Source organism: Phoxinus phoxinus (assembly GCF_949152265.1).
Source record: "Phoxinus phoxinus genome assembly, chromosome: 6".
Taxonomy (NCBI): Eukaryota; Metazoa; Chordata; class Actinopteri; order Cypriniformes; family Leuciscidae; genus Phoxinus; species Phoxinus phoxinus.
Window position 1 is genome coordinate 40,446,751 of NC_136881.1, and position 24,276 is coordinate 40,471,026.

General features: G+C 37.6%; 1 protein-coding gene across 2 annotated transcripts; it reads right to left on the bottom strand.

Annotated features, from left to right (window-relative positions):
• Window positions 1-1,622: 1,622 nt before the first annotated feature.
• On the bottom strand, window positions 1,623-24,127 carry LOC306999663 (complement C3-like). 2 transcript variants are annotated; one of them, XM_079614537.1, is made up of 41 exons: window positions 24,003-24,127; window positions 22,813-23,005; window positions 22,489-22,651; window positions 22,318-22,391; window positions 22,001-22,089; window positions 21,564-21,646; window positions 21,362-21,449; window positions 21,116-21,221; window positions 20,689-20,809; window positions 20,445-20,560; window positions 20,189-20,335; window positions 19,875-20,078; window positions 19,600-19,791; window positions 19,368-19,523; window positions 19,133-19,262; window positions 18,954-19,025; window positions 18,155-18,355; window positions 17,822-17,936; window positions 17,649-17,740; window positions 17,278-17,417; window positions 16,935-17,144; window positions 16,575-16,632; window positions 16,131-16,220; window positions 15,845-16,048; window positions 15,669-15,744; window positions 15,400-15,559; window positions 14,163-14,258; window positions 13,858-14,008; window positions 13,147-13,310; window positions 11,613-11,771; window positions 11,300-11,359; window positions 11,126-11,216; window positions 10,600-10,648; window positions 10,191-10,281; window positions 9,757-9,846; window positions 8,951-9,056; window positions 3,824-3,913; window positions 3,654-3,734; window positions 3,479-3,562; window positions 3,035-3,170; window positions 1,623-1,900 (listed from the first exon to the last, which is right to left on the bottom strand). In XM_079614537.1, the coding sequence occupies exons 1-41, from the start codon at window positions 24,074-24,076 to the stop codon at window positions 1,762-1,764; spliced, it is 4,941 nt and encodes a 1,646-aa protein (XP_079470663.1). In that variant the 5' UTR covers window positions 24,077-24,127; the 3' UTR covers window positions 1,623-1,761. The 2 variants fall into 2 exon arrangements, with proteins under 2 accessions (XP_079470663.1, XP_079470664.1); XM_079614538.1 differs by having other exon boundaries at window positions 16,131-16,217; window positions 24,003-24,125.
• Between the last annotated feature and the right edge of the window lie 149 nt (window positions 24,128-24,276).

Consider the following 24,276-nt stretch of genomic DNA (forward strand, 5'->3'; position numbering starts at 1 on the left):
AAGGGATTTTTAACAGTTGTTTCTTGTATTCTTGAACAAGCTCTGTATGCCATTGAACTCACCTGCCTCTCTTCAGTGTTGATAATGACCAGATCACCACCATGATCCAAGCAGTACTGCCTGCTCTCAGGCCAGCTTTTCAACTCATTGGATATGAAAAGCCTACAATTTCCTATTTAATTAACAAAATAAATGTTTTTTTTAAATCAGGATAGTAAAGTGCAATACTATATGGAAAAATTAATTTTTACCTGGTTTACATAACTTCCTTAGTTCTGTCTCCAATTCCAGTTTCTTCTTATTCAAAGAGTCAAATTTTCTCTGCAACTGGTCTTTCTCAGCAGTGAGATCTTTGACTCTGGTCTCCAGCTCCAGTTTGTTCTGACTTAAAGAGTTTAAATTGTTATTTGTCTGTCTTTTCTCGGCAGTGAAATCATTGACTCTGCTCTCCAACTCCAGTTTCTTTTGACTCAAAGAGTTGAAGCTGTTCTGTAACTGGTCTATCTCGGTCTGTAACGTGTGTTTCGTGTGTTTCTACATTTTTACATTTATGCATTTGGCAGACGCTTTTATGCAAAGCGACTTACATTGCATTATCCTATACATTTATACATAGGTATGTGCAATCTATGTGCATTGTTAACGCAATGCTCTTACCACTAAGCTACAGGAAAGCGTAGCTCAGTATCTTTCTCTCTCTGTCTTGAGCTTGATATGCAGTACTATAATGGCTGCCACTAGGAGAACGTGCATAAGGCTAAAGCACACTGTGCTCAACACAACACACTTGCTTCTTCCTGGCAAACCTCCTGCCAAACAGCAAAACATTTAAAAAAAATGCAATACATATTATCGTTAAAATAGTTAGGCTTTAGGCAATTTTAAGGCTATTCTTAACAGTGCACTTCTTTGTAATAATGAACATGTTCCTTACATATTCCCAATATCAAAGAAGTGCACTGTTAAAAATCAAGAACATATGTTGAAAATTACTGTTATTCAATATAAACAACTAGAATCACACTAAATGTCTTACTGTGTTTTTGAGCTCTTGATTCACTCTGGCTCAGTTTTCGGTCCCTATTAGCATAAATATCTCTGTCCAGTTCCCTCTCGTTGCACTTGCTGCAGGTCTCGCTGTCAACACTGTTATAAATGCCCTCACACAGCTCATTGTGCGACTTTCTTTAAATACTGGTGAAAATTTGTACAATAATTCTTGCCTTCACAGATATTTGTGAATTTACTCACAAAATTACTTCAAACATTAATGAATCTTCAATACTTTCTTTTTGTAAAAAAAAAAAAAAGAGCAAAGATAAGCATTAAAAATGAAGTTGTTACAACCATTCGGAGTATTATTTGCGCTCAGTGTCACTATGAGGTGATGAACTTCAGACTGATGTGCTGTGTTAAACACAAATGCACATTTTCTTCCAAAGAAACTGAATTTTACATCCTTCTGAGCTTGAATTATAGGAAAATTACACAACTTAATGTTCATCACACAACATAAGGTTACTCTATGGTGAAGATTATAAATAATATAATATATGTGCAATATTAAATCAGTACCCTCTAAAAGTTTATTGTTTTGGGACAGTAATCAGAATGGATGACCTTGCAAGACTTATTTTATTATGGACATTTGCCAAGCTGGTATACATTATTTAATTTGCTAAGTAACAGGATATAGTATATATAATATATATGATCTTGTCATCAAAAGCAGTGGTCTGGCATTAGGGCCGCTTTGACTGATTATCTGCAGCCGAAGAGCAGATCATGCTGGAGACTCAACATGCCGTTGTATTTTTCTTTGAGTTCAGCGCTTGTCTTGCTCTGCTCCACACTGGGCCAAAACTCGACCCAGGTCCTCTCGCCGAGAGCGTACTGACCTCTGAAGAGGAAGCAGAGGAAGTGCATGTTAAACAAGGTCTTACACGACAAACTAAAACATATAAATGAAATCCTTTGTCCTTGATTATTCTCCTAAATTGAAATGTCTAACTTAGCATTTTGCTGGAATGTTTTAACACATTGCTAGCATTATTTAGCATAGTTGTTAATGCCCCCCTGTGGTGAAAATCAAGCTTTTAATGTTGTTTATATGTCTATGTGGTGTTTTTAAGATGCTTTAAGACAAACCATGTGTAAGTTCATAAGTCGACAGCATTGCTGAGTATTTTCTGCTTAAAACTGCAGTGAACCAAAGACAGTCTCAAAAACACGGTTTGAAATCGCTGGTGTTTCTGACGTCACAAACAACCTTGTAACCAATCAGATCAACGAGTGATCGTCAACCAGTGGATCTCTGAGTGAGTGAGTGAGTGAAGGCGGGGCTCATTTGCATATTCATAGAACCGATTATACTAAATGAGGCAAGAGTGTCGAGTTACATTCAAGATATTTTAAGGCATGACGATTTTTTTTCCAAGGAAAAAACATTTAAATATGTAATTTTAGTGATTAAATATGTGTTTTAAGGGATACCATTATTGACTACAGGGGGACTTAAAATTTTCTAGCTTGATTTAACACATTGCATGTTTTCACGTGTTGCTAGCATGATTCTAGCATAAATTAACACATTGCTAACATGCTAGCAACATGTTTCTAGTGTGATTTAATACGTTGCTAGCATTTTTTTTAAATGAGATTGTTTCTATGCATTTTCTAATGACTATGAGAGCAGCATTTATTTATTATGAATACAGACAGCTACATGCTTTTTGTGTGAGTGCAGTGTAAATGCACAATATGGGTATATGCTATGCAATTTTTTTGTCATGTTTGCAAAATTACAAGGCTTACATACTTCCTTCAGTGAATTGAGTATTACAACAATGCAAACGGTGCTTTAAAAATGTCAAGCAGGCACAATTAACTATACCCCAATAATGTTTAATAATAGTTATTGTCTACAAATAATGTGAATGCACACTAACCATTCAGAAATTGTTTCATATTTCTCACTCTCTCATGAATACAGAAACACTTTCACAGATCAGGACACACTTTGAACCACACTTACTTTCCACCTTCCAGCTGTACATCCTCAGACTGGCCCATGATCAGATAGCTCTCACCCCGCTTCAGATCCAACGCTTCCTTGCATGAGATCTGTACGGTGAAAGTGCGCCGCTTCCCCTCCACGTCGCTTTCCGGCTCTACACAGATAAGCAACATTTAAATACTGTAACATAAATACACAAGTATGGTGACATGTTTGAGGCACTGAGTTTGTACTGACACAACACAACTAAAAACAATCAAATCTGGTTTCCCCAAAAAACTGTAAATAAAATTAAGGCCAGATGTGAGTAGCTGTGAGTTTACTGTGGGTTATTAAACTTAAACAAGATATCAGCAGTATATCACTTTAAACTTATTGCTGAAATAAGTGGGAAACGTTATCTTTAAATTGACAATTTACAAATGTATGTATACACAGAGTGGTTGGAGTGAGGAATTATACCTTTTTTGAGGGCAATTTCAACCCTCATATTGTAATAAACCGTTGAAGCGTCGTCATCTTCACTCACCAGAACAGCCTTATAAACTGTAACACATTATAAGTATATGCTGAAGACATTCTCATTAGCTCCAGTGTGTTTTCACTACAAAAAACCTAAATTTTCATAATTTATTACCGTAATTTATTTTTGGTTCACATGCTTTCTTATTACGCTGAGCTTCGTGAATTTTCTCCTTCCGTTGAAGACTGCAGTTTTCTGTATCAGCAATAGACAGAGAAATGAACCTGCTGTAGATTAACAGCATAACTTTACTTAAACTTTCATGAAAACAAAATGCACGTTACCTTCGGCACACCGACAGACATCATTTTTACAGATTTTCTGAAGAGCTCCTTCCTTCCTGGTCGGATGATAAAACTTCACACAGCGATTTTCTAAACATGGAGGAATCATGACATGGGTCACACAGGTATACAGTGATTATTGTGTTTTAGCATCTGAGATATAGCGGTCAGCCACGAAAATAATATCCAAATGAGTCATACATGGGTAAAATAAATAATCTTTTACTGTATCATGATTTGAATGGGACTTTAACATGCAGAGTTAATCATAATTTAAAAATAGTTATTAGTTTTATCTTTATGAACCTACTGTTGTAATGCAAATTATATATTGTGGTTGCAAAAAAAAAAAAAATGTGGATTTGCCATTAGGGAAAACATGTAAATAAGCTGATACACTGTAAAAAATAAAACATAGATTTTATTTAAATTTAATTAATAAAAATGAGGCAACAGATTACAAGCAATATTATTAATTAAATTTAACAAATTAGAATTGAGTAATAATTAATCAAATTAATTCCTTAAATGTTAACCATTTAAAATGAGTAAAATTTACAAAATATATGTTATTGCCAACATTGAAGACACCTGATGTTAACAAGCAGAATCACTGAAGGAGAAAACCATAATTAAAGTCACCATTATGGAGATCAGTGTGTGTTTTAGTTGGGCTCTTGACCCTTAAATTAATAACTTTAAGTTTTGTTTGGCTGCTGTACACGAGTTATAACAGCCAGATGAACAAATGGAAACGTTGATCTGATGGTGTCGGTTGTGTTTCATAATTTCACAATCATTTGACTTGAATCACTGGTCTCATGTAGAGTCCAATTTATGAGTTAAATTTATTTTATTAATTCTAGCTGCATAATATTATTATCCTTTTCAATGAAATCCAAATGATTAAATTAATAATAATAAAAACTATGTGTTTTTTTTTAGGCGCACACAGACATCAAGATATAGCGTATGAATCTCAGCAATGGTGACAACCTCTGAGCTCATTATTTATTCATGCAGCAATACATGATGGGAGCCATGAATGAGTTTTGATTGGTGCAAACCAGAATGCACTGCAACATGCTTTATAAATGTCACCATTGTTGAGATGCACAGGCAGATTCATGATGTCTGTTTGTTTGTTTTTTGTACAAGAGAAACTTTTTAGAAATTATTTGAATTACATTGTAAAAGTTAAAAATATTATGGTGTACAAGGCCAGTACTTCTATAGTTAATAAAGTTAACTTGAGTCACAAATTGGACTCCATTTGAGTTCAGTGATTTAGGTCAAATGATTGTGAAATATTGATTATGTTAAAACACAATCAACACCATCAGATCACCGTTTGTTCATCTGGCTGTTATTACTCACGTACGGCAGCCAAACAAAAACTTAAAGGTAATAATTTAAGGGTGAAGAGCCCAACTAAAACACACACTCATCTCCATAATGGTGACTTTAATTATGGTTTTCTCCTTCAGTGATTCTGCTTGTTAACATCAGGTGTCTTCAATGTTGGCAATAACATATATTTTGTAAATTTTACTCATTTTAAATGGTTAACATTTAAGGAATTAATTTGATTAATTATTACTCAATTCTAATTTGTTAAATTTAATTAATAATATTGCTTGTAATCTGTTGCCTCATTTTTATTAATTAAATATAAATCAAATCTATGTTTTATTTTTTACAGTGTAACATTTAAGGAATTAATTTGATTAATTATTACTCAATTCTAATTTGTTAAATTTAATTAATAAAATTGCTTGTAATCTGTTGCCTCATTTTTATTAATTAGATATAAATAAAATCTATGTTTTCATTTTTACAGTGCGGGAACACGCGCGCGTGGTGTGAAGAGCAGAAGGAAGAGAGCGTGCTGGCAACAAAAGACGATTTTAATTTAAATTCTGTTCGTTTTCTTCTGGTAATAGTGGTTTTGTTCTTTCCTGCGTTCGCAAGGATTCTGTGAGTACCAAACACACACACACACACACACACACACACACACACACACACACACACACACACACACACACACACACACACACACACACACACACACACACACACACACGGGGACGATATTGTTTTATACAGCTATTGTTCTGTAACTTAACAGAAATATAAAAAAATAATTTACCTTAGTAGACCGATTTTACAAATGAAGGCCTAAATGGAGGTTTTAAGAGTCAGGTTAACTCAGTTCTGGGTACACACACACACACACACACACGTGCACCAAAGACAGTTTAAACCGTACGTTTTTTTTCTCCATGTTTCCTTATAACTGAGATGAAAGCGTGATCTGTGTAGGTTAAGCTTGAAGAAGAAAAAAGAAGAAGAAAATAACATTTTCTAATGTAATGTAACTTAATTAAAGCTACACTGTGTGATTTTTACCCCCATCTAGCGGTGAAAAGGTATATGACCATCCAGTGAATATTAGTTTCTGTTCCTCTCAATTCCGATTTCGTTTTAACTCCTACGGTGGCCAATGTAGTCCAAGATTAACATGCCTTCCAGTTCGACCTCGTCCATGAGTATTCCTTCAAGTGATGAGGTTACTTTAGAAAACTATTATAATTTGCAGTAATTTAATGTGTCAGTCAACAATAACATATAGGTTATGACATTGTGTAAAATGAATAATAGTTTTATGTTTTCGTAATTTTTTTACCATTTCATTGCTAACATCAGCTATCAGGTTCCCAGACGAATGCAAGCTAATCTTAGTAAAGTAACTTTTATCAGTGCTATCGTTATTCTGTATATTGTACGACATCACTAGCGTAAGGCAACGTTTACATTGTAGGCTATATCATTTTCTCCGTGAGCAGAGATCAGCTGATGTGACGGAGGTGCGAGGGAGAGGGAAAGGAAAAAATAAAAACAGGGCCGGTGCCAGTGAATTGCGGAGACGTGAAAGGCGAAGCTTGAATTAACGGGTATGTCCCTCTTTGGCTAATGTACTTTCAAGATGGAGGGGCAACATGGTGACCGACATTCGAACCCCTCACCCGTATGTATTTTCCAGGGGGGCAGTGTTCCGAAAGCAGGGCCGGAGTGGGACTCATTTTCACCCCTGGAGTTTCATGCCTTAGACCGGCCCACTTTAGTTCCCGACTGACTATATTAAAATAATGTAATTAAACCCTCAGTATATAAGTCTGCAATAGTGCACTGTTCTGTACAGCCTTGTAACTCATTGTATTTTTCAAAAATATAATTTTCTATTCAGTGCAATTGCCGTACACAGGGTTTTATAAATACAAAGGTCCCAAAAGTGATCTTGCTGGGGGGTTCGGGGGCATATTATTTTTCCTCTGTCATTGGCAAAGAACATATGCATATCTGTGTTAAATAGCAATCCATTGTAATAAAGTTATTCTCATTCTGAGCACAGTATGCAATAGGCTATTCCTCTGCTCTCCTCTCCCATCTACATCTCCTTCTCTCATTCTTCTTCCCTCAGTCTCTTTATCTTTAGGCTACATGTAAATCTCCCCTTCCCGAAGCTGAGCTTTGATTGATACAGTCTTTGCAAACTGATTATTTATGTCGGTTGTTTAAAATTTCTATCGTAAAACAGCTGTTTAGTTTAGCCACTTGCAACTTATCTCGTGAAGCGTCGCGTTGGGATTCGAGCGCGGCCGCGGCTCGCGCTTCTGTGAACATAAATCCCGCTTGCTTTGATCGGTCATCTCAAATATTTTGCCATTGCCGACGAGCGGTGTTTGAGTGCTGAAGCAGCTCAGATGATGAGGTAGTTTATTGTCGCGATATGCGAGTTTCACAATTATTTCACAACGTTATACACTCAAGGTTATACCTCAAGGGTACGGCTCTGACTCGTAGGCTATTTGGCCGCTTGAGTTTCTAGCGATTTTTTTTATTATTCTGGCCTTTTCAGCGCCGCCTTTGCGCCTTTTATCCATGTTTTGTATCTCTTATTTTTTGTTTGCACATCTCTTAACAACTGGCTTTATCTTTTGTGGGGCTGCGAGAAAATAATAATAAAATGCGCTATGACTGGAGCCTATAGGGAAAGCATTCAACCCAGTGCCATAACAACACCGGCCCTCCTGGCCAATAAAACAGACCGGCCCACCGGGAATTCTCCCGGTGCTCCCGATTAGCCAATCCGGGCCTGTCCGAAAGATATTGAAGCCGACCTGGGCGCCGCCATTGGCTAGCGGACCCCCACCTGCTGTTAGCATTCCATTGACTCCCATTCATTTTGGCGTCACTTTGACAGCGAATAACTTTACATCTGAGGCGTTTAAAGACACCGTTTGTCCATTGTTTATTTCTAAAGAAACACGAAAATGTATAAAAGGCTCCATTGCCTTGTATCTTACGTTATGGCCCCGTAGAAGCAGTTTTTGTAAAAACAGGCTAACGATTGCGTCATACCCGCGCGACTCTGTCGCACAAGTCGAAAAATTACCGTATGGACAGGCAGAGAATCTCGCAAGCAATCGGGAGGACGTGGAGGCATAAAGTCAAGGGAGAAGCCCATAGAGAGTGATAAAGTTGCTCCCGTTGCTAGCTCATGGACAGCAAATACCCACGCTCTCCGTCTCTGCGAGATTCGGAAGGGAATGATTCAGATTTCTCTCGGCACAGCGACTAGAAGACTGACAGCTGTCAGACAGGCTCACGTCACATCTACGTCGTCAAGCTCAGTTTGAGCCTGCGCAGTTCGCCTTGCGATCAGGAAGTGAGTGCTTCTAATTGACTTCATTTCTCTCCGTTGAAACCTATGGGGTCGCTGTGTCCAGTTTATATACTGTCTATGGTATTTTCAATGGCATATTATACACTCACGAGAATACTTTATTACTTGAACGAAGTAAATATACATTAATGAGCACATATATTTTTGAAAGAACTAAGTGTTTTTACCTAAGAATAAACTAAAAAAGTTACACAGTGTAGCTTTAAGGAAGTATTTTCAGCACGCTCCACATTGTGAAGTTTGCATGCATCAATCAAAGACAGCTTATTTGAGAAGCATTTATGGTTGGGTCTGGCAAACCAGTAAGTTTCCTAGTGAACTGATCAAATATTTGTGTAATTTATGTCAGAGTGTTTGCATGCACATCCGTTTCATACCTATAGAGTAGTATTCATATACAGTGACTGCTGCTGGTTGGATAAAGCCTCCATTCATAACCCTGTGCAGCCTGAAGGCGATCTTCTCTCTCCTGCCACGAGAAATCTGCCAAGCATAAACAGCACACACTTTTGAAGTTTAATTTTTAGTTAAAACAAAAAACAACTGTCATAAATGCACACACAAAAAAAAATGTTCCGTTCAACCTACTTCCTGTTGACGCTAAAAAATACAATATACCTTATGCTGCCCTCTTTCGTGCACTTTCAGATGTGCTGCTACCCAACATCATTTTTGATTAGATGTTATTAAGTATTAAGTATATTAAGTCACAGCATGTAATCACTTTAAAAATATACAATTTATGCATTCATTCTTATAGTAATTATGGTAGCCTAACACTTTACAATATGGTTCATTAGTTAATAACTAACATGAACTAAATATGAGCAATACATTTGTTACAGTATTTATTATAATATTTGTTCATGTTAGTTCACAGTGCATTAACTAATGTTAACAAATACAACCTTTGATTTTAACGTATTAGTAAATGTTGAAATTAACTTTACCTAAGATTAATAAATGCAGAAGAAGAATTGTTCATTCTTAGTTCATGTTAACTAAGGTACGGTAGTTAAATAATGTTAAACCTTATTGTAAAGTGTTACTCTAATTATTATTTATAGTAATTTAGGGAGTAATCTAGGACTTTGGGTCATATCCTGTTGATGCGAGTCTCACTTTTTTCTAACATTACAACCCCTTTAAATCAGTGTTTTCCGAGTAAAACTGCCACAGAGACCTTGTCCAGGTAGATGATGAGGGATCCTCGCTCTGAAAGCTGCTTGTTCATCTCAAATTTCTGAATCAGCCTGTCCCGTCCAGTTGACAGCTACAAACAGGAACAAAGTTATTTTTGTGGAGTTTGACAGATTTTCTGTATGCTTCTTTATGACCTTTAATGCAAATCATGTCAGCATTTAGCCTCGGTGGCGACCGCAACTCCCTGTGAAGCGCAGGCTATGAAAATTGTGAGAAAAATAAGCATAAAAGTACATTTTGGAAATTATAAAATTTCTAGAATTAAAAAAACTATAAATATTGGGCAGTCCATGCATATTTTTTGGTAGTGGGGAAAAAAAACACAGTACTTAAATGCACATTTTAATTGAAAGCCCATGGATTGAAAGTGAAAGACAATAGCAAATGTGATGATAATGAAAAAGTGATCCATACCGCCTTCAGATCATTCTCATCCACAACAAATCCCGTCAGTAATGATATGTCCAGTATAGACATGGTGGCGTCCTTGTCCGCAGACAGATATCTGTGGAGTATAAGAAAATGTGACTTTCTATTTAAAATATGAGGTTCAGACAGATTTATCCAACTCTCCTCTACATGTGAAGATGAATATATTAACATCTAACAACATGCACACGTCCGCTTTAACAGAATTAATAAATGTCATGATAAAGTACTGTAATTCCAGCCAAAAGTTTGGACTGTCCACAATGTTAGTTAAATTTAGTAATTCATTTGATCATTTTCAAGGATTATTCACTGAACTTAGATATTGTTTAGTGCAAATCAACTTATTCGATTCGAACAGAATATTGTGATGAAAATGGCATTATTTGCACACCTGGTATTGATAGTGAGCATATAACTCTCAGTTGCTCCCCGATATGTTACTAAAAAGAAAGAAATTGTTTGTAAGTACATTTCCTCATTTGTAAGTCACTTTGGATAAAAGTACCTGCCAATTGTGAACATACACAAATGTGTGAATATCACAAAATGTGTAGGGCATTTCATCAAAAACAAAACAAAAGCAAACATTTGTTTTTATTTTATTATATTTTAATCTTATTATGCATTTAATTTTGCATCAAGAAAACAAAGCTATCTTAGGAACATTGATAGTACTTTCATGACAATTTTTATTTTTTATAAAATAGTATTTAATTTTGGTTACAATACACAACATATTGTAATATTCTTTTAATTGTAAGCTAAAGTAAATATAATGACAAGGCCTCATTTGTCTTTATGCAAAACATTTTGACATAATGACACCTGTGAGGACCAGCATGATCATACATGTTTTATATTTTGAAATATATTGTATTTATGATCATGTCTGAAAATTGAAGACACAAAAATCTGACCTTGATCATCCCTTTCAAAAGTCAAATCGAGCTCAAAGTTCTTGCAGGTGCCAATCCTCTCCTTTGGTGTTGCATAGTACTCAGTCACAACCTGCAGAGACAGTTTTTCAAGGGCTGATGTATTGGTACATTATCAGCTTTTATCTTTGATTATTGCTTTCTTCAGTCACTTACAGTTACAGCGGCCTCTCCAGAACCCCTGGCACTGATGGTGATCTGCCTGCTGGATGGAAGCTGTTGATGCAAATATATCAAATATACACTGTAAATGAATTCATCTTGATCAAATATATCAAATGTTCCTCACGACAGTTCCTCAAACCATATGACTTGTTGTGTGAAATTAAAGCTGCACCTTGTGACATAAACAGGCATTTATTTCTGACTGTACGATATACATCTTAGGACTTTATTATTAACATTATTAACTCAATGACGTTAAAATGGTAGCGTGCAAACACGTTTTCCACTCTCAGCACAAACTCACCTTGGTTGTCTGTGCGAGATGAGAGTTGTCTTTGTTGAACCTCCACACAATCGGCTGCCGGCTGCCGTCCACTCGGATGGTCATCTCCAGGTCTAACTGCTTTATGTCCTTCACTTTAATCCTGTATTCGGCTACAGCCTGGAAGACCATTATGGTGGCCTGGAAGGGAAGACACGTTTCATCTGTTTTACGTGTGTAGGTTTTGCTCGTTTGGTCCCTCATCCTTCCCTCATCCTTCCCTTTTTACAAAAAAATGATTGAATGTTCATCAATCCAAGACCAAAGGATTTTTATAGCACTTGTACCATGAATACACACAAACAATTGTATCGATTTGAGGAGGTTTTGTGGTTGAAATTTTAAAAAGTAACATCCTTCCCTCGCGGGTCAATTTGAGCCCCTTAGGAATGAATGGACTAGGAGGAATACTTCAGTACACAATAAAAAACCCTAAAAATGCTCAAAATTCAAACTAAAAAATGATGTTATAATGTCTTCATGTGTATCTGAATGCACACTGAAGTGACTTTAGGACCCAGAGGAACAGCTCATTTGCTCCATATAGAGCTATAAGGCCATCTAGTGGCAAGAGTCATGAAATATTATGTTATATTATTATTTTCCCACAAGAGGTCGGCAAATACTAGCCTGGTTCTACCAGACTCTCGTACATTTCATTTGTACAGAGAGTCTGGCCTCTCTCCATTGACAAGCGTTAACTTCCTTGTAGGCAGATACTCTGTTGAAGTTTAAAACTATTAGATCTGCCCAGAGTCACTCTGGATTTGCAATAACCAATCGCTAACGTTTGGTCGTGACGTATGACGACTCAAACTAGCGCACAACTTCAACGTCATCGTTCTCAGACACTCCCTCTGTTCGCTGATTGGACCAGTAAAAAATTGACTGGAGAAAACCCAAGAATATACCGCAAACCCAGACCTAGTACTGAAGGAAAATTAACATTGAGCCAGGCTAAGCAAATACACCCAATGTTAGATATTTTGAGTTGAATTAAAAGGGTTATGCATGAAATTGTGAGTTATTTTGAATTTAAGTTTAAAAAAAGAATGTGAGGAATTTGCTTAAATTACTATTTATTTATTATTTAATCATCAAATCTAGTAATAAAATCTAGCATAAAAAATGCATTAAAAATATATAGGTTTAAGACCACTTTCTCAATACTTAGGTATTTGCGTCATTTACCGCCCAAAAACGCATGTCTTAAACCAGACGCTAATTTGCGCTGCTCTTGGTAGATTGCGTTGGTCATTATGGAAATGATCCGGCTGCGTCTATGTTCTTTATTTCACGCGTTGTCAGTCGATCATGTGCAGAACCGTCCCATCGACGCTTTTCTGGGATTGAGCTTTCACACTAATTTGCCCTGTTTAGTAAATCTGGCCCTAAATGTGAAATTAACCGGTAATGAGAACTGTGAAACTGAAAAAGTAAATCAGTATGTAAAAGTATGTTGCATAATGAACTTACTGTATGGACAGCTATACAATGTTTAATGTACACTACAAACCTGAGTCGTGCCATATCCTCCATTGTACCGCCTCTGGTTGTTGAGCCAGTTTACGATGGGAGCTGCGCTCTGAAAGTCTTCAGCTTTAACAAGAGCCAGGAGCGCATAGGCCGAAGCCTCCAGAGTATAGCTACTGCTTCCAGGCACGGGCCAGTGACTTCCATCTGTACGGGGTTAATCCAGTTCAGTTTGATTTGTATAGCACTTATCGCCATAAATATTGTTCCAAAGCAGCTGTGCTTTATTGTTGAAATAGAGTAGATAAAAAATACAAGACATCAAGCACATTTTATACTTCTTGACTTTTAGTTTTATATTATGTCATCATTGATGCTTTATGTTCGTTATCATTACACACTACCGGTCAACAGTTTAGAATTATAATTTTTTTAAGAGTCTTTGTCTTTTCATGGATTTGAACAAATTTTATATGTTATTCTCAGGGCTTAACATTGTTATGCTCACCAGACACTGTGGCTAGGGGTTTTAAAAGGTACTAGCCACTCAGCATTTTCACTGGCCACAATTTTGACATGATCATACCATGGGGGAAAGCGACCATAAAGATTTTTTAATATAATCTCATAATTTGACAGCTGGTATATTATGCAGGTAAAACAAGACATGTTAATGCTGATAGGATGATATGGGTGCAGCATTGACACCTGAACATTTCAAGCACAAATAAACATAAGAAAAGGCTGTCTTTACCTGCTGAGGCTTTCCTCAAGAGGACTTGCTTGTCAAGTGCGTTTCCATTGGCTAGAGCATAAGATGTCATAGCCACTGAGTATGGGTTCGTCAGGCCATGCAACTGAGATCTAAGGTAAGCGACGGCTTTATAAATGCTACTGTCCAGACTCTATAGAGGAATAAAAACAGAATTAATGCGAGAATAAATTACATGCATGACATATAATAAATTAACATTGCTGATATGTAGTTCAATGAAGCTAGAAACATATTTACACTTGTCACTTTTTTCAAGTGTTGCATATTAACTCAAAGCCACTCACTGAGATTTGGCGAGCACAAAGACTTTTCCCCTCCTGTAGGGCAATGAGCACAAATGCCGTCATGGACGCTTGTGCGTTTGTCCCACGTACGTTCCCCTGTGTCACAGTGATGTCAGAAATAATGCATAAGTAAAGGCGTGTGGTCACAATTACCATTGCTGTGTGAAATTTTGTATGTGAAATCCTGTCATTTAAATAAGAACTGGTGCAGTGAAGAACTTAACCAGATAAACTTCTGGTGACGAAAAAAAATTATTCTCAACACAAATTTGCATTGTTGACAAATAACAAGCTTCTTAACAAGGTTCGAAGGTTGATTTCTGTGTGAGTAGAGACTCATGACTTGGCAACAAAGCAGAACAAAAGAACCACAATGGGCAAGCTGCATCTACTCTGCCCTTTTTGTACAACACAACACTCTTTTATTAATATATGTATATAATAATATTTAAGAGTGTTTGTAAAGCAGTTAATTCGGGATGGTCTGTTTGATAACTGGTAGAATTACCCTTGGACGTTTATTTTGTCATTATTCTTGTACTTCATTCATGGTATTTTGTAGCATCAAATGCCACTTTCTTTTGCCTGCTAAATTTGGCGGAGCAATGGTAACCACACCTTAAAACTGAGAAGATAAATTGTAAAATAAATGCTTGCAGGTTAACGCTGCTGTTTAATATTTTCAATGTTAAACTACTTTCCATCTTAATCAGCTGAGAAAACACTCACTCTGTTTGTTTGAAGAGTTCAAAATGTCAACTTCTAATTCAACTAATGTAAATAGAAGTATTAAGAAAAGCTTATTTTTTCTTCATTGTCATTTTTTTTTTTTTTTTGCAATTGCACTTGCATTGTAGACCTTAATAGATAGATATATTTAGGTAAAAGTTGCTGCATAATTTGTAATGGTTTTACACCTGGTTTGATGTCAGTGACAAACCACCATCTGTGTTTGTTGTTCAGTATGTGCTAAGTTTGAATATGTGGAAGCACAAATGAGAAGTTATGGAAGATGACATTTTCAGTAAATAACAACTTGAATTTTGTTCTGTTCATACAACAAAAATATGATAGGCTTCAGAGAACTTAAAACATGGCACATAAGTAGTATGGCCACTGAAGAAAGAAAGTCTTACAGGTTTGGAACAACATGAAGTTGAGTAAAAGATTAGTGAATTTTCATTTTTGGGTGAACTATCTTTTTAGTGTCATAGTGTTTAAAACAGGTCTCACTCACAGTCATCTCTCCATGAATTACAGGGGCATCTTCTTTGAAAGCACCATCAGGTAACTGCTTGTTCAGAATGAGCCAGTTGAGAGCAGAGCAGATCACATTCTGGTCTATGTTTATGATGTTACTGGCCATGGCAAATACTTTAGCAACATACGCAGTCAACCTTTAGGAGAAAAGCAACTCAAATTTAGTCTTAATCATGGCAAGATGCCTGAAGCCTGATTAATAGTTCTTACCAAACAAGCAGAACTATTGAGAAATATATCAGTTACCAGGTGCTGCTTGGGTGACGAATCCATGCGCCATACGACCCGTCGGATTTACGATACGCCAGCTGTTGATTATAACCTGTACATCAACACAATTAGATGGCCAGACTCTATACAAGAATGTGAAACAAAAGTTTCGGAGCACAATAGTTTGCATTCCTGTCTTATGTTTAGTTTACCTTTTGTAATATAGAAAACAGCTGTTTGTCTAAGCCCAGCCTTCACGGTGTGCCACTGATTGGTTTTATCCAAGTAATGTGTTGCAATGACAGGCATCGTTAGGCCAATCATATTCTGCTCCCCACAGCCACCAGGCTGGACAACCAGGGAACCCATGGCCTGACCACTAATAGCCGCCTCTATTGTTATGCTGATCGTATCTCCTGTGCACAAAGAGATCGACATACTGGTAAAAAAAACCAAGCCATAGTTAGTTTTACTTACAGCAGATGTTAGAAGAGTCACCTATTGCTGATACATATGTGGTCGCAGGTGTGTTCGGCGCCTGGTCCCTCAGTATAAGGCTCCTGATAACCTCCACATGTTCACCACCTGCTCCAGAAAAAGGGGAACTGTATAGTCATGCTTTACTCTTATTTGTACATGCAGGACAGGAATTTGAATGACTAGTGTGGCCTTTATTTATTATTTACAAAGAAATCATCCAGGGCTCAAGACAAAAATCAAAACTAGAAACATTCACAAAACACTGAATGTGAAGAAAACACTCCCAACAACTCATGAAATGCCCATATAAAGGTAAACAAATATATATCCTTGACAATCATTTCCAGAGGCTACACATTTCCCATTCAGGTATTACCCAAAAATTAAGATTCAGTCAAAAATGTAAATGATGACAAAAAAATTATTTGTCTGCATTTCTTTGTTTTGTTGGAATCATCTTACCTTTCTTAGAAGGACTTAACTGTAGATTTTCATTAAGTTTGGTCAAAACGCCTTCAGCCTAAAGAAATTAAGAGAAGAGTGAGTGAGAGAACAAATTCTCTGTGTTCAGAATAAACGGTCATAGTAGTAAAAGTACACACTTAAAAAATACATAATACATATTTGCAACTAGCATGTTTCGTTTTCTTTAAACCTTGAGGAAAGCTGTGGGGAATATATGCCAGTCCATCTCTTTATGTCCCTGTATGGAGTCTGCATGTTTTGGCATCTCTTGTGTTCTGTTCACAGTATGTTAAACCTACACTCTGCAAATTATATACTGTCTTTTTGTTTTCGGATCAAGATGGGTTTTTTTCTTACCACCACTAGGAGGTCTTTCTTCACGCCATCGCTTCCACGTCCCGAGGCAGATGCCTTCACCTCGATTGCGTGGCGTCCCAAAGCCATTGGGACAATGACAAAAGGTACTGAATATGATGATTTAGCATCTACCGCCACTACAATTTGGTACTTTCCTCTATTACTGGCCTGGCTGCAGATGTCCTTGGTTTCCTTCAGTTCCACTCGTACCTAATACAATAAATGAAAATCACATACTCCTTAAGAAGAAAGGAGGGCTGGTAATAGCCAAAGCATATTTTGTCATCTTGCTGAGCGCCTGTCTGATAAGGTTTGTCATAGTAAAACATTCTTCCAATCTGACCTTTACTTTTCTGTTGTAAAAGTTGTGGATAATGGCCTTGATTTCAATTTGCTCGTTGCGAACGGCTGAATATGGAATCTTTAGGTCAATAAAAAAGTTCTTCATCACTATCATCTCATGAACATCTGCCACACAGATACCTTTGTAGAGAAAAAAGAGAGCAAGCTGTCACAGAAAGCATGAGATATTTTGTAGGCCTCGAACATTTTCAGCCCAGGACAACAGGACATAGAAAATGGAGCGATGCATTGAAATTAATGTCTGGGGTAATCAACAGCATAACACAAATGCAATGCATGAGGATGGAAAATTCCCAGGAATTTCCTTTAATATGGACAAGTGGTTTGTATGTTTACAACATCAGTCTGTACCATGAGTCTTGGACAAGCTGATGGCTGTGATTTCCCAGGTAGTTATGGAGTCTTTCAACTGTAGGCCATCTCTGGGTACGGTGGTTGTTTGACTAAAAGAGAGATCATCTTTTACTTAAACAGGATCATCACTGGCTGTGCACTGACTGTTGAAAACTGCAAGTCACACTCACCACTGGCGGTTAGTTGATGGACAGTTAGGCAACACCACTTCCTCCCAAAGCCAGCTTTCAGGGAAGAGCGTACGTGACACAATGTCATCTGAGTTCACAAACTCTTCGTTTTCACCTGTGGGTGAAAGGGTGGTTGATTTATTGATATTTTAACAAAACAGAAGCAACCCTTTAAAAAAGGTAATTTTCCAGTTCGATCAATTCCTGCAATTGCAGAACCACAACTGGTAACAGCTCGGCCTGCTCGAGACACACCTGAAGCAGGATTTGAGTCCAGGTGAATTTGCTCGAGTGTTTAAATTGAAATATGTATATTTTTGAGAATGCTCTTACTGCGGGATAGAATCTGTTCTCTCTGTTTATCCGAATCTTTGTTGTGGCTGGTCATCTCCCTGCAGCAGTGCAGGAAAGCCTGTATGCACTCCTCTCCATCCACGATATATCCTGCCCGATCCTCACAAGTGTATTTCAAATCAACCATATTCTTCATTCCATCCATACAGCATTCCTTCCCAAGGCCAGAGTACTTGTTCACTAGAGGTGGATCAGAAAAGAGAAATGGACAGAGACTGATTACATAAAATTTGGTTAGTCTTTTTTTGTTTTGACTTATCTTTTACATCTACTGATTACAAATGTTTATTAAATTGGGGGCCAGCACCAAGGGTGCATAGGCACATATTGTTTCTGTTCGTTTGCCATCGCTCTCATCTCTGTCTGGGAGTCCATGAACTGTATGAACCCCTAGAACTGTATGGTAAGAAGTTATGATAAATGACACACTAATTGTGGCGAGTTACAAAGTTTTTCAGGCCAAATTTAAGGTCTCTCTCTCAAATTCTCTAGTGTTGAACTTGCAAAAAAATTCAAAATGTAAATTATGTACTTTCTCAAACTCACTTTCTTCATGCCATCCTCAAATTTGCCAAGTACAAAATACTTGATACAGTGCTGGTCAAATGCTAGTCACATACTGGACACACATTAAACCATTCATCTATGATGCATCTAGTTTCTTGACAATTATTTTGATCCAAATGAAACCTAGTTCCTAAACTTGGGATCATTCCCTGAGTGTAAAATTTGAGGTTTGCTATTTGTGGTTGTAAATGGAGGAATTCAGCTTTCTAACCTAGAGTCTCAAAGAGTTGTGTCATGGTCAATTCTCGTTTTTTCCTTCGAGATGAAGAAGGGCATGCGGCATCTGGAACAGACCAGTTTTAAAATTGGAATTAGTCAGATTCATTCATTGATAATAGTGAAGTCTGTACGTGGATAATTTTGAATAAGTCAAGTAAATAATGCAAGTACTTTTTCTGACGCTAGTGCCTCCAGCAGAGCTGGACTCAAACAGCAGGCCGGCATCGCTAAAAACTTGCATGCTTTCTTTTCCACTTCCTGCTGTGCAGCCAGTGTCATGCGACTCAACAACGTCCCAGATCTGTTGGAGGAATTAATGACAAAGTGGATGAAGTCTATATGTTTAGGTAAGAATATTTGGCCTCATTCCAGGTACAATCGAAGGATTTAATTCGGATCTACCAACCTTTGTTTGAGTTAGTCTGTTCTTGTTGTTGAGAACATAAACGCCTTTATCCACAGCAACCAACCCAACCTTGGCCCCAGGGTCTCCTGTTACTCTCAGGCCAAATTCTTCACCAGGCTCATAGACATTCTCAGGATCGTAGACTTCCACTTTAAGCTGGGAGAGCCAAGAAAACAAATTAGAAAACAAATGAAGATCGATTCACAGTGTTGTATGACCAGGGCCAAAATACCTTTCCCATGCACGTGTCCTTCACGTCGACCCAGACTGAATCAGACACCACCTCAGACGAGCCCACATGATAATAAGCCACAAAGCGGAAGGACGGCACCATGTCTTTGGTCACAGGTAGAGACAGAGTCACTAGAGATTGTCCTCTTCTCTTAAACCTGTCTGCTTGAACTATCTGACCTTTACTCAAGATCTGTAAATGAGACAGATGAAAGACACTGAATACATTTTTGGAAACATTTTCACTGCTTGAATCATGACATGATTGTCTCTCACCATGTATGTGTAATCTTGATCTTTGACTCCTGGACTTTGTCCAGTGTTGAGATTGACTTTCATTTGATCACCGATCTGAAGCTCTGCAGTATCAATGCCGATGTGCAGGTAGTTGTTGGAGCCGCCTTTGGGAACGTAAGCGAGAGCCGTCATCGTCTTTACTGCCTGCTGTCCGTTGTTTAATTGTGGATCTTTGGTTTTTGCCTGAAAAGAATCAATATATTGTTATCTGATGTGCTCTAATATACTCCATTGTTTTTTTAACATCTGTTAATCTGACTGAACATCAGTGCAGTTGAGATGGAAGGTCTTACAGTGATCTCCAGTGTAGAAGATCGTCCCGGAGTGTTGACGGTAACCTTTGCAATGCCATTGGCTCTTGTTTGACCTCTGACCCCTCCAGGATTGACCTCCACTTCCACATTTTGAGCAGGTGTCTGGTCAGGATTTGTTACATAGACCTTAACGCAAAACCCAGAACAAAAAATAAGGAACACAGTAATATTTACTTAAAGATTGCTCTTAAGGTTATCAAATCATGTTTTTTGCTTTTTAGCCTATGCTTTATACCGAGACATCGAAGGGCATCCCAGGTTTGAAGAATTGTGGTGTTCTTTTGAAGTGGATGGTGTACGGTGACTTCACAATCTGAATGCCTCTCCTGTGAGCTTCCACCATTTCACTGCCTGAAACACACATGCGTACGATAATAAACGGAAATTAACACATGCACATTGCATAATATTTCTGAGGCCTGAACATGTCCACGTTGTTGTCCAAGAAGAAGGTATGCCAGACATGGTGTAGTTCTTACCAGTGTCGGTCAGCAGACTCACTGTAATGTACAGTGATTGGCCAACAAGCTGCATGATGTTTGGGAAGATCTCAAGGATGTGTTTTTTTCTCAGTTCTGCAGTTCCAATTCCATCAGAGATCTGACATTCAACGGGAAAACTTGATCAGATCTGTGCAATTTCTGCTGTATTTGTCAACTATCAACTGTCATATATGGACTCATTATACTTTGTGTGTGTGTCTGCATATGTTTAAGTAGAAATTATACACACGTAAGACATGTGTTTATGAGTTTACGCCATTCTTGAAGAGGGCCTTTTTTATATAGAAAAAACCCCACAGAAATTATTCATATATGGAGAAAATAATCCTAAAATCTAAGTTTAATATAAATCTCTGGTATTTTCACAAATGTGTGTGTGTGTGTGTGTTTGTGTGTGTAATACCTTCACTCTCTGTAAGGAGCCTGGTAAACTTATCTTCCCTTTATCTTCAGTAATCACACCAAATACAACAAATCCATGACCATCGACGGTCTCCCCAAACAAATACCTTTAGAATACACAAACACACACTTATACTTTAATAGCTAATATATTCTAAAACACTTACAACTGTATTTATATTTGCTAGCTATTAAATTAGAAAACATGCATATAGCCATAATATTCAGTACAAAAAAAGTGCTGTACTTGGCTTCAATATCGACTGATAGACTGCCATCGTTCACATAGAAGAAGGCTTTCTGTGGTCTCAAAGAGACCTCGAAGCTGGGCAGGACTGCAAGAGGAAAGGGAAGAACCTGAGTTGATAACACTGGATTGCAAATGTCATGGGTGTATTGTGTAATGCTCTTTCGTAACAGCTCGCAAAGACCCATCCAGAGACACCTACCGTATTCCTTGACCTCAAACTCACTGGAGAAGTTTGTCTGTGGGCTGTTCTGGTGCCACGCCGTAAGTTTCCACATCCCTGGGCTAATAAAAGTCACAATCTTATTAAAAGAACTGGTACTTTCCACAAAAAGGTACAACATTTTTCAAAAAGGGGTCAGTTAAAAAGGTACCTACTCTTCAGAAAATTATATTATCATATGATATCATATCATTTATTTTAAATGAGCTTTGCAATTTATTTAGTCTACTTTCAAAATAAATATTGAATGGTTCTACTTCCAAAGGATGTGAGATTTTTAAGCAATAAAGCCAAAAAGATGGGACACCAATTTGTACAGTACTCTATTTTTGGGAAAGTGCTAATAAACTGACTCAGCAATATTAGGTTTTAAGTATCTTCAATACATTTGAAGGACTGAAGTAAAGGATACTCACCTGGCCGGATCAGTCAGGCTGAATGTTCCTGACACCAGTCCTCCATCGGGATAAACGGATTTGCTCTGAAGGCTGATGCCATCAGGTGTCTGTCAACATTGAAGATTTAGATTAATTCTCTAGTTGCATTGAAATTGACGAACACATATAAACATATTTGTGTGCAACAAATTTGAACTCGCATGCCCAACCAAACAAAATCAGCTATTCACATTCACTGTAGAGTACACAAGTCTAAAGAAATGTCGGTGATCTCCAACTTTTGGACCCCAATGTACTGTAATACGCACAAATACACAGACGGAGGGAACATTTACCAAGATCTCCACTCGGACTCCACTTTCTACGGCCCGTGTCATGCCTGGACTCAGTGAAAACACCCTGTAAAAAACTAGAAGGAGAAGACAAACATCTGTCATTGCATCTAAGATCTCAAGAGACAAAACTGGCTCAACAACAAACAAATGTAGAACAGCAAATATGTCCACCTGTGCTGTCTGGAGTGTAGATGGTCTTATCGGTCTGTAAAACTATGTGTCCAGATTGAAAAACCACCATGACCTGTTTCTCCAGCAGCTTCTGTGGAAACTGAGCTTGAAGGATGACATATTGCTCCACTCCCTTCTCAAAGGAATATGCATTACCAGGTACCTACAGGCACACGATACACGGACAACTGAGAAACAACACACTGAAACTGTTCACACACAGCCCAAAAAAAGCAAACTACCATCCATCGGTTAAAGTCCACTGTAAAACACATCCTCTCTGATATGCATCTGACATTTCTGACGCATAGACAACCTTCTCACCTCTATCTCAAGCAGCTCCTGGTAGTTCTTGGCAGATGTCAGAGCAACTGATGTACTCGCCACTTCACGCTTATCTTTAGAGTTTCTCACTGAGATTTTAACATCCAGACTGGCTCCGGAATAGTCCTGCGCCTCCACAAACACTTTCTCTGGGGACCCGACTCTCAGCAGGTTCGGGGCCGAGAGAATGTAGCTGAACAATACAGGTTCATTTAGGAGGAGCAGGTGGGAATACAGAAGAATATATCGATCACACTTTATTTTAGGGTCCAATTCTCACTATTAACTACGACTTTTGCCTCAATAAACTCTTGATTACATCTTTTTAATAGTTTGTAAGGTAGTTGTTATGTTTAGGTATTGGGTGGATCAAGGGATGTAGAATATGGTCATGCAGAATAAGGAATTAATATGTGATTTACAAGTACTAATGAACAGCCAATATCATACTAATATGCATTCTAATGAACAATTAGTTAATAGTGAGAATTGGACCCTAAAATAAAGTGTTACCAATATATCTCAGTCTCATTTCACAGCACTTTTACAAAGGATACAGCACATAATCATTTATTATTTACTGAAAATTAGAGCTTCCAAAGTTATCTTATGAGATTATTTTATATACAGTACTGTATGTTTAAAGGAATAGTTCACTTAAAAAGGTAAATTCGAAGAGTTGTTTCAAACCTGTATGAATTTCTTCTGTCTGCTGAACACAAACAAATATAATTTGAAGATTGTGAGTAACCAAACAGTTGATGGACCCATTGACTTCTACAGTGTTTTTTTTTTTCCTACTATGGAAGTCAAAGGGGTCCATCAACTGTCCGGATACTGACAATCTTCAAAATATCTTCTTTTATGTTCAACAGAAGGAAGAAATTCATACAGGTTTGGAACTTGAGGGTGAGTAAATGATGACAGAATTAAAAATTTTAAGTGAACTATTCATTTAACACAATTTAACAGTTAAATTTACTCCCACAATTATCTAACTCTGTTCTGAGTGATTTGGTTGGACTAATCAGAAGCTCTTTGCCAAAGCAGAAATACAAGACACAACAATCCTGTAGCTGGGATCTAATGTTTTTAAAGATGGAGAAAGACCTTAACAGCTGTTTTAAGTAATATTTTAAATCCATTTGATCACAAGTCAACAAGCATCGGTTGTGTGTGTTTATACTCACAGGGGGACGCAGAGGGAGAGGAGGGGTAATGAGACGACTACAGCCGCCAGCCACACCGAGTCCACGCGCATCATGCCTGTATCTGAACTATATCAGACGCTTATTCTCAATATATTCATCCTCACTTGAGTCCCTCCCTCAGTAAAGACAGCATCATCATCATCTTCATCATCTTTGCTGTCAGTTATTGAGTAACATGGGTGGAGGACATGAACAATGATTCACTATGATCATCCTGTGCGATTATAGTTGTACCATCAATGCAGGATCATTC

Excerpts from the sequence above, each read along its gene's own strand:
- LOC306999663 (XM_079614537.1), bottom strand. The coding sequence starts at position 24,076 with ATGATGCGCGTGGACTCGGTGTGGCTGGCGGCTGTAGTCGTCTCATTA. Across the intron at positions 19,524-19,599 it reads AGGACACGTGCATGGGAAAG|CTTAAAGTGGAAGTCTACGA; the intron begins GTATTTTGGCCC and ends TGGCTCTCCCAG. Across the intron at positions 19,026-19,132 it reads AGGCACTAGCGTCAGAAAAA|ATGCCGCATGCCCTTCTTCA; the intron begins GTACTTGCATTA and ends GGTCTGTTCCAG.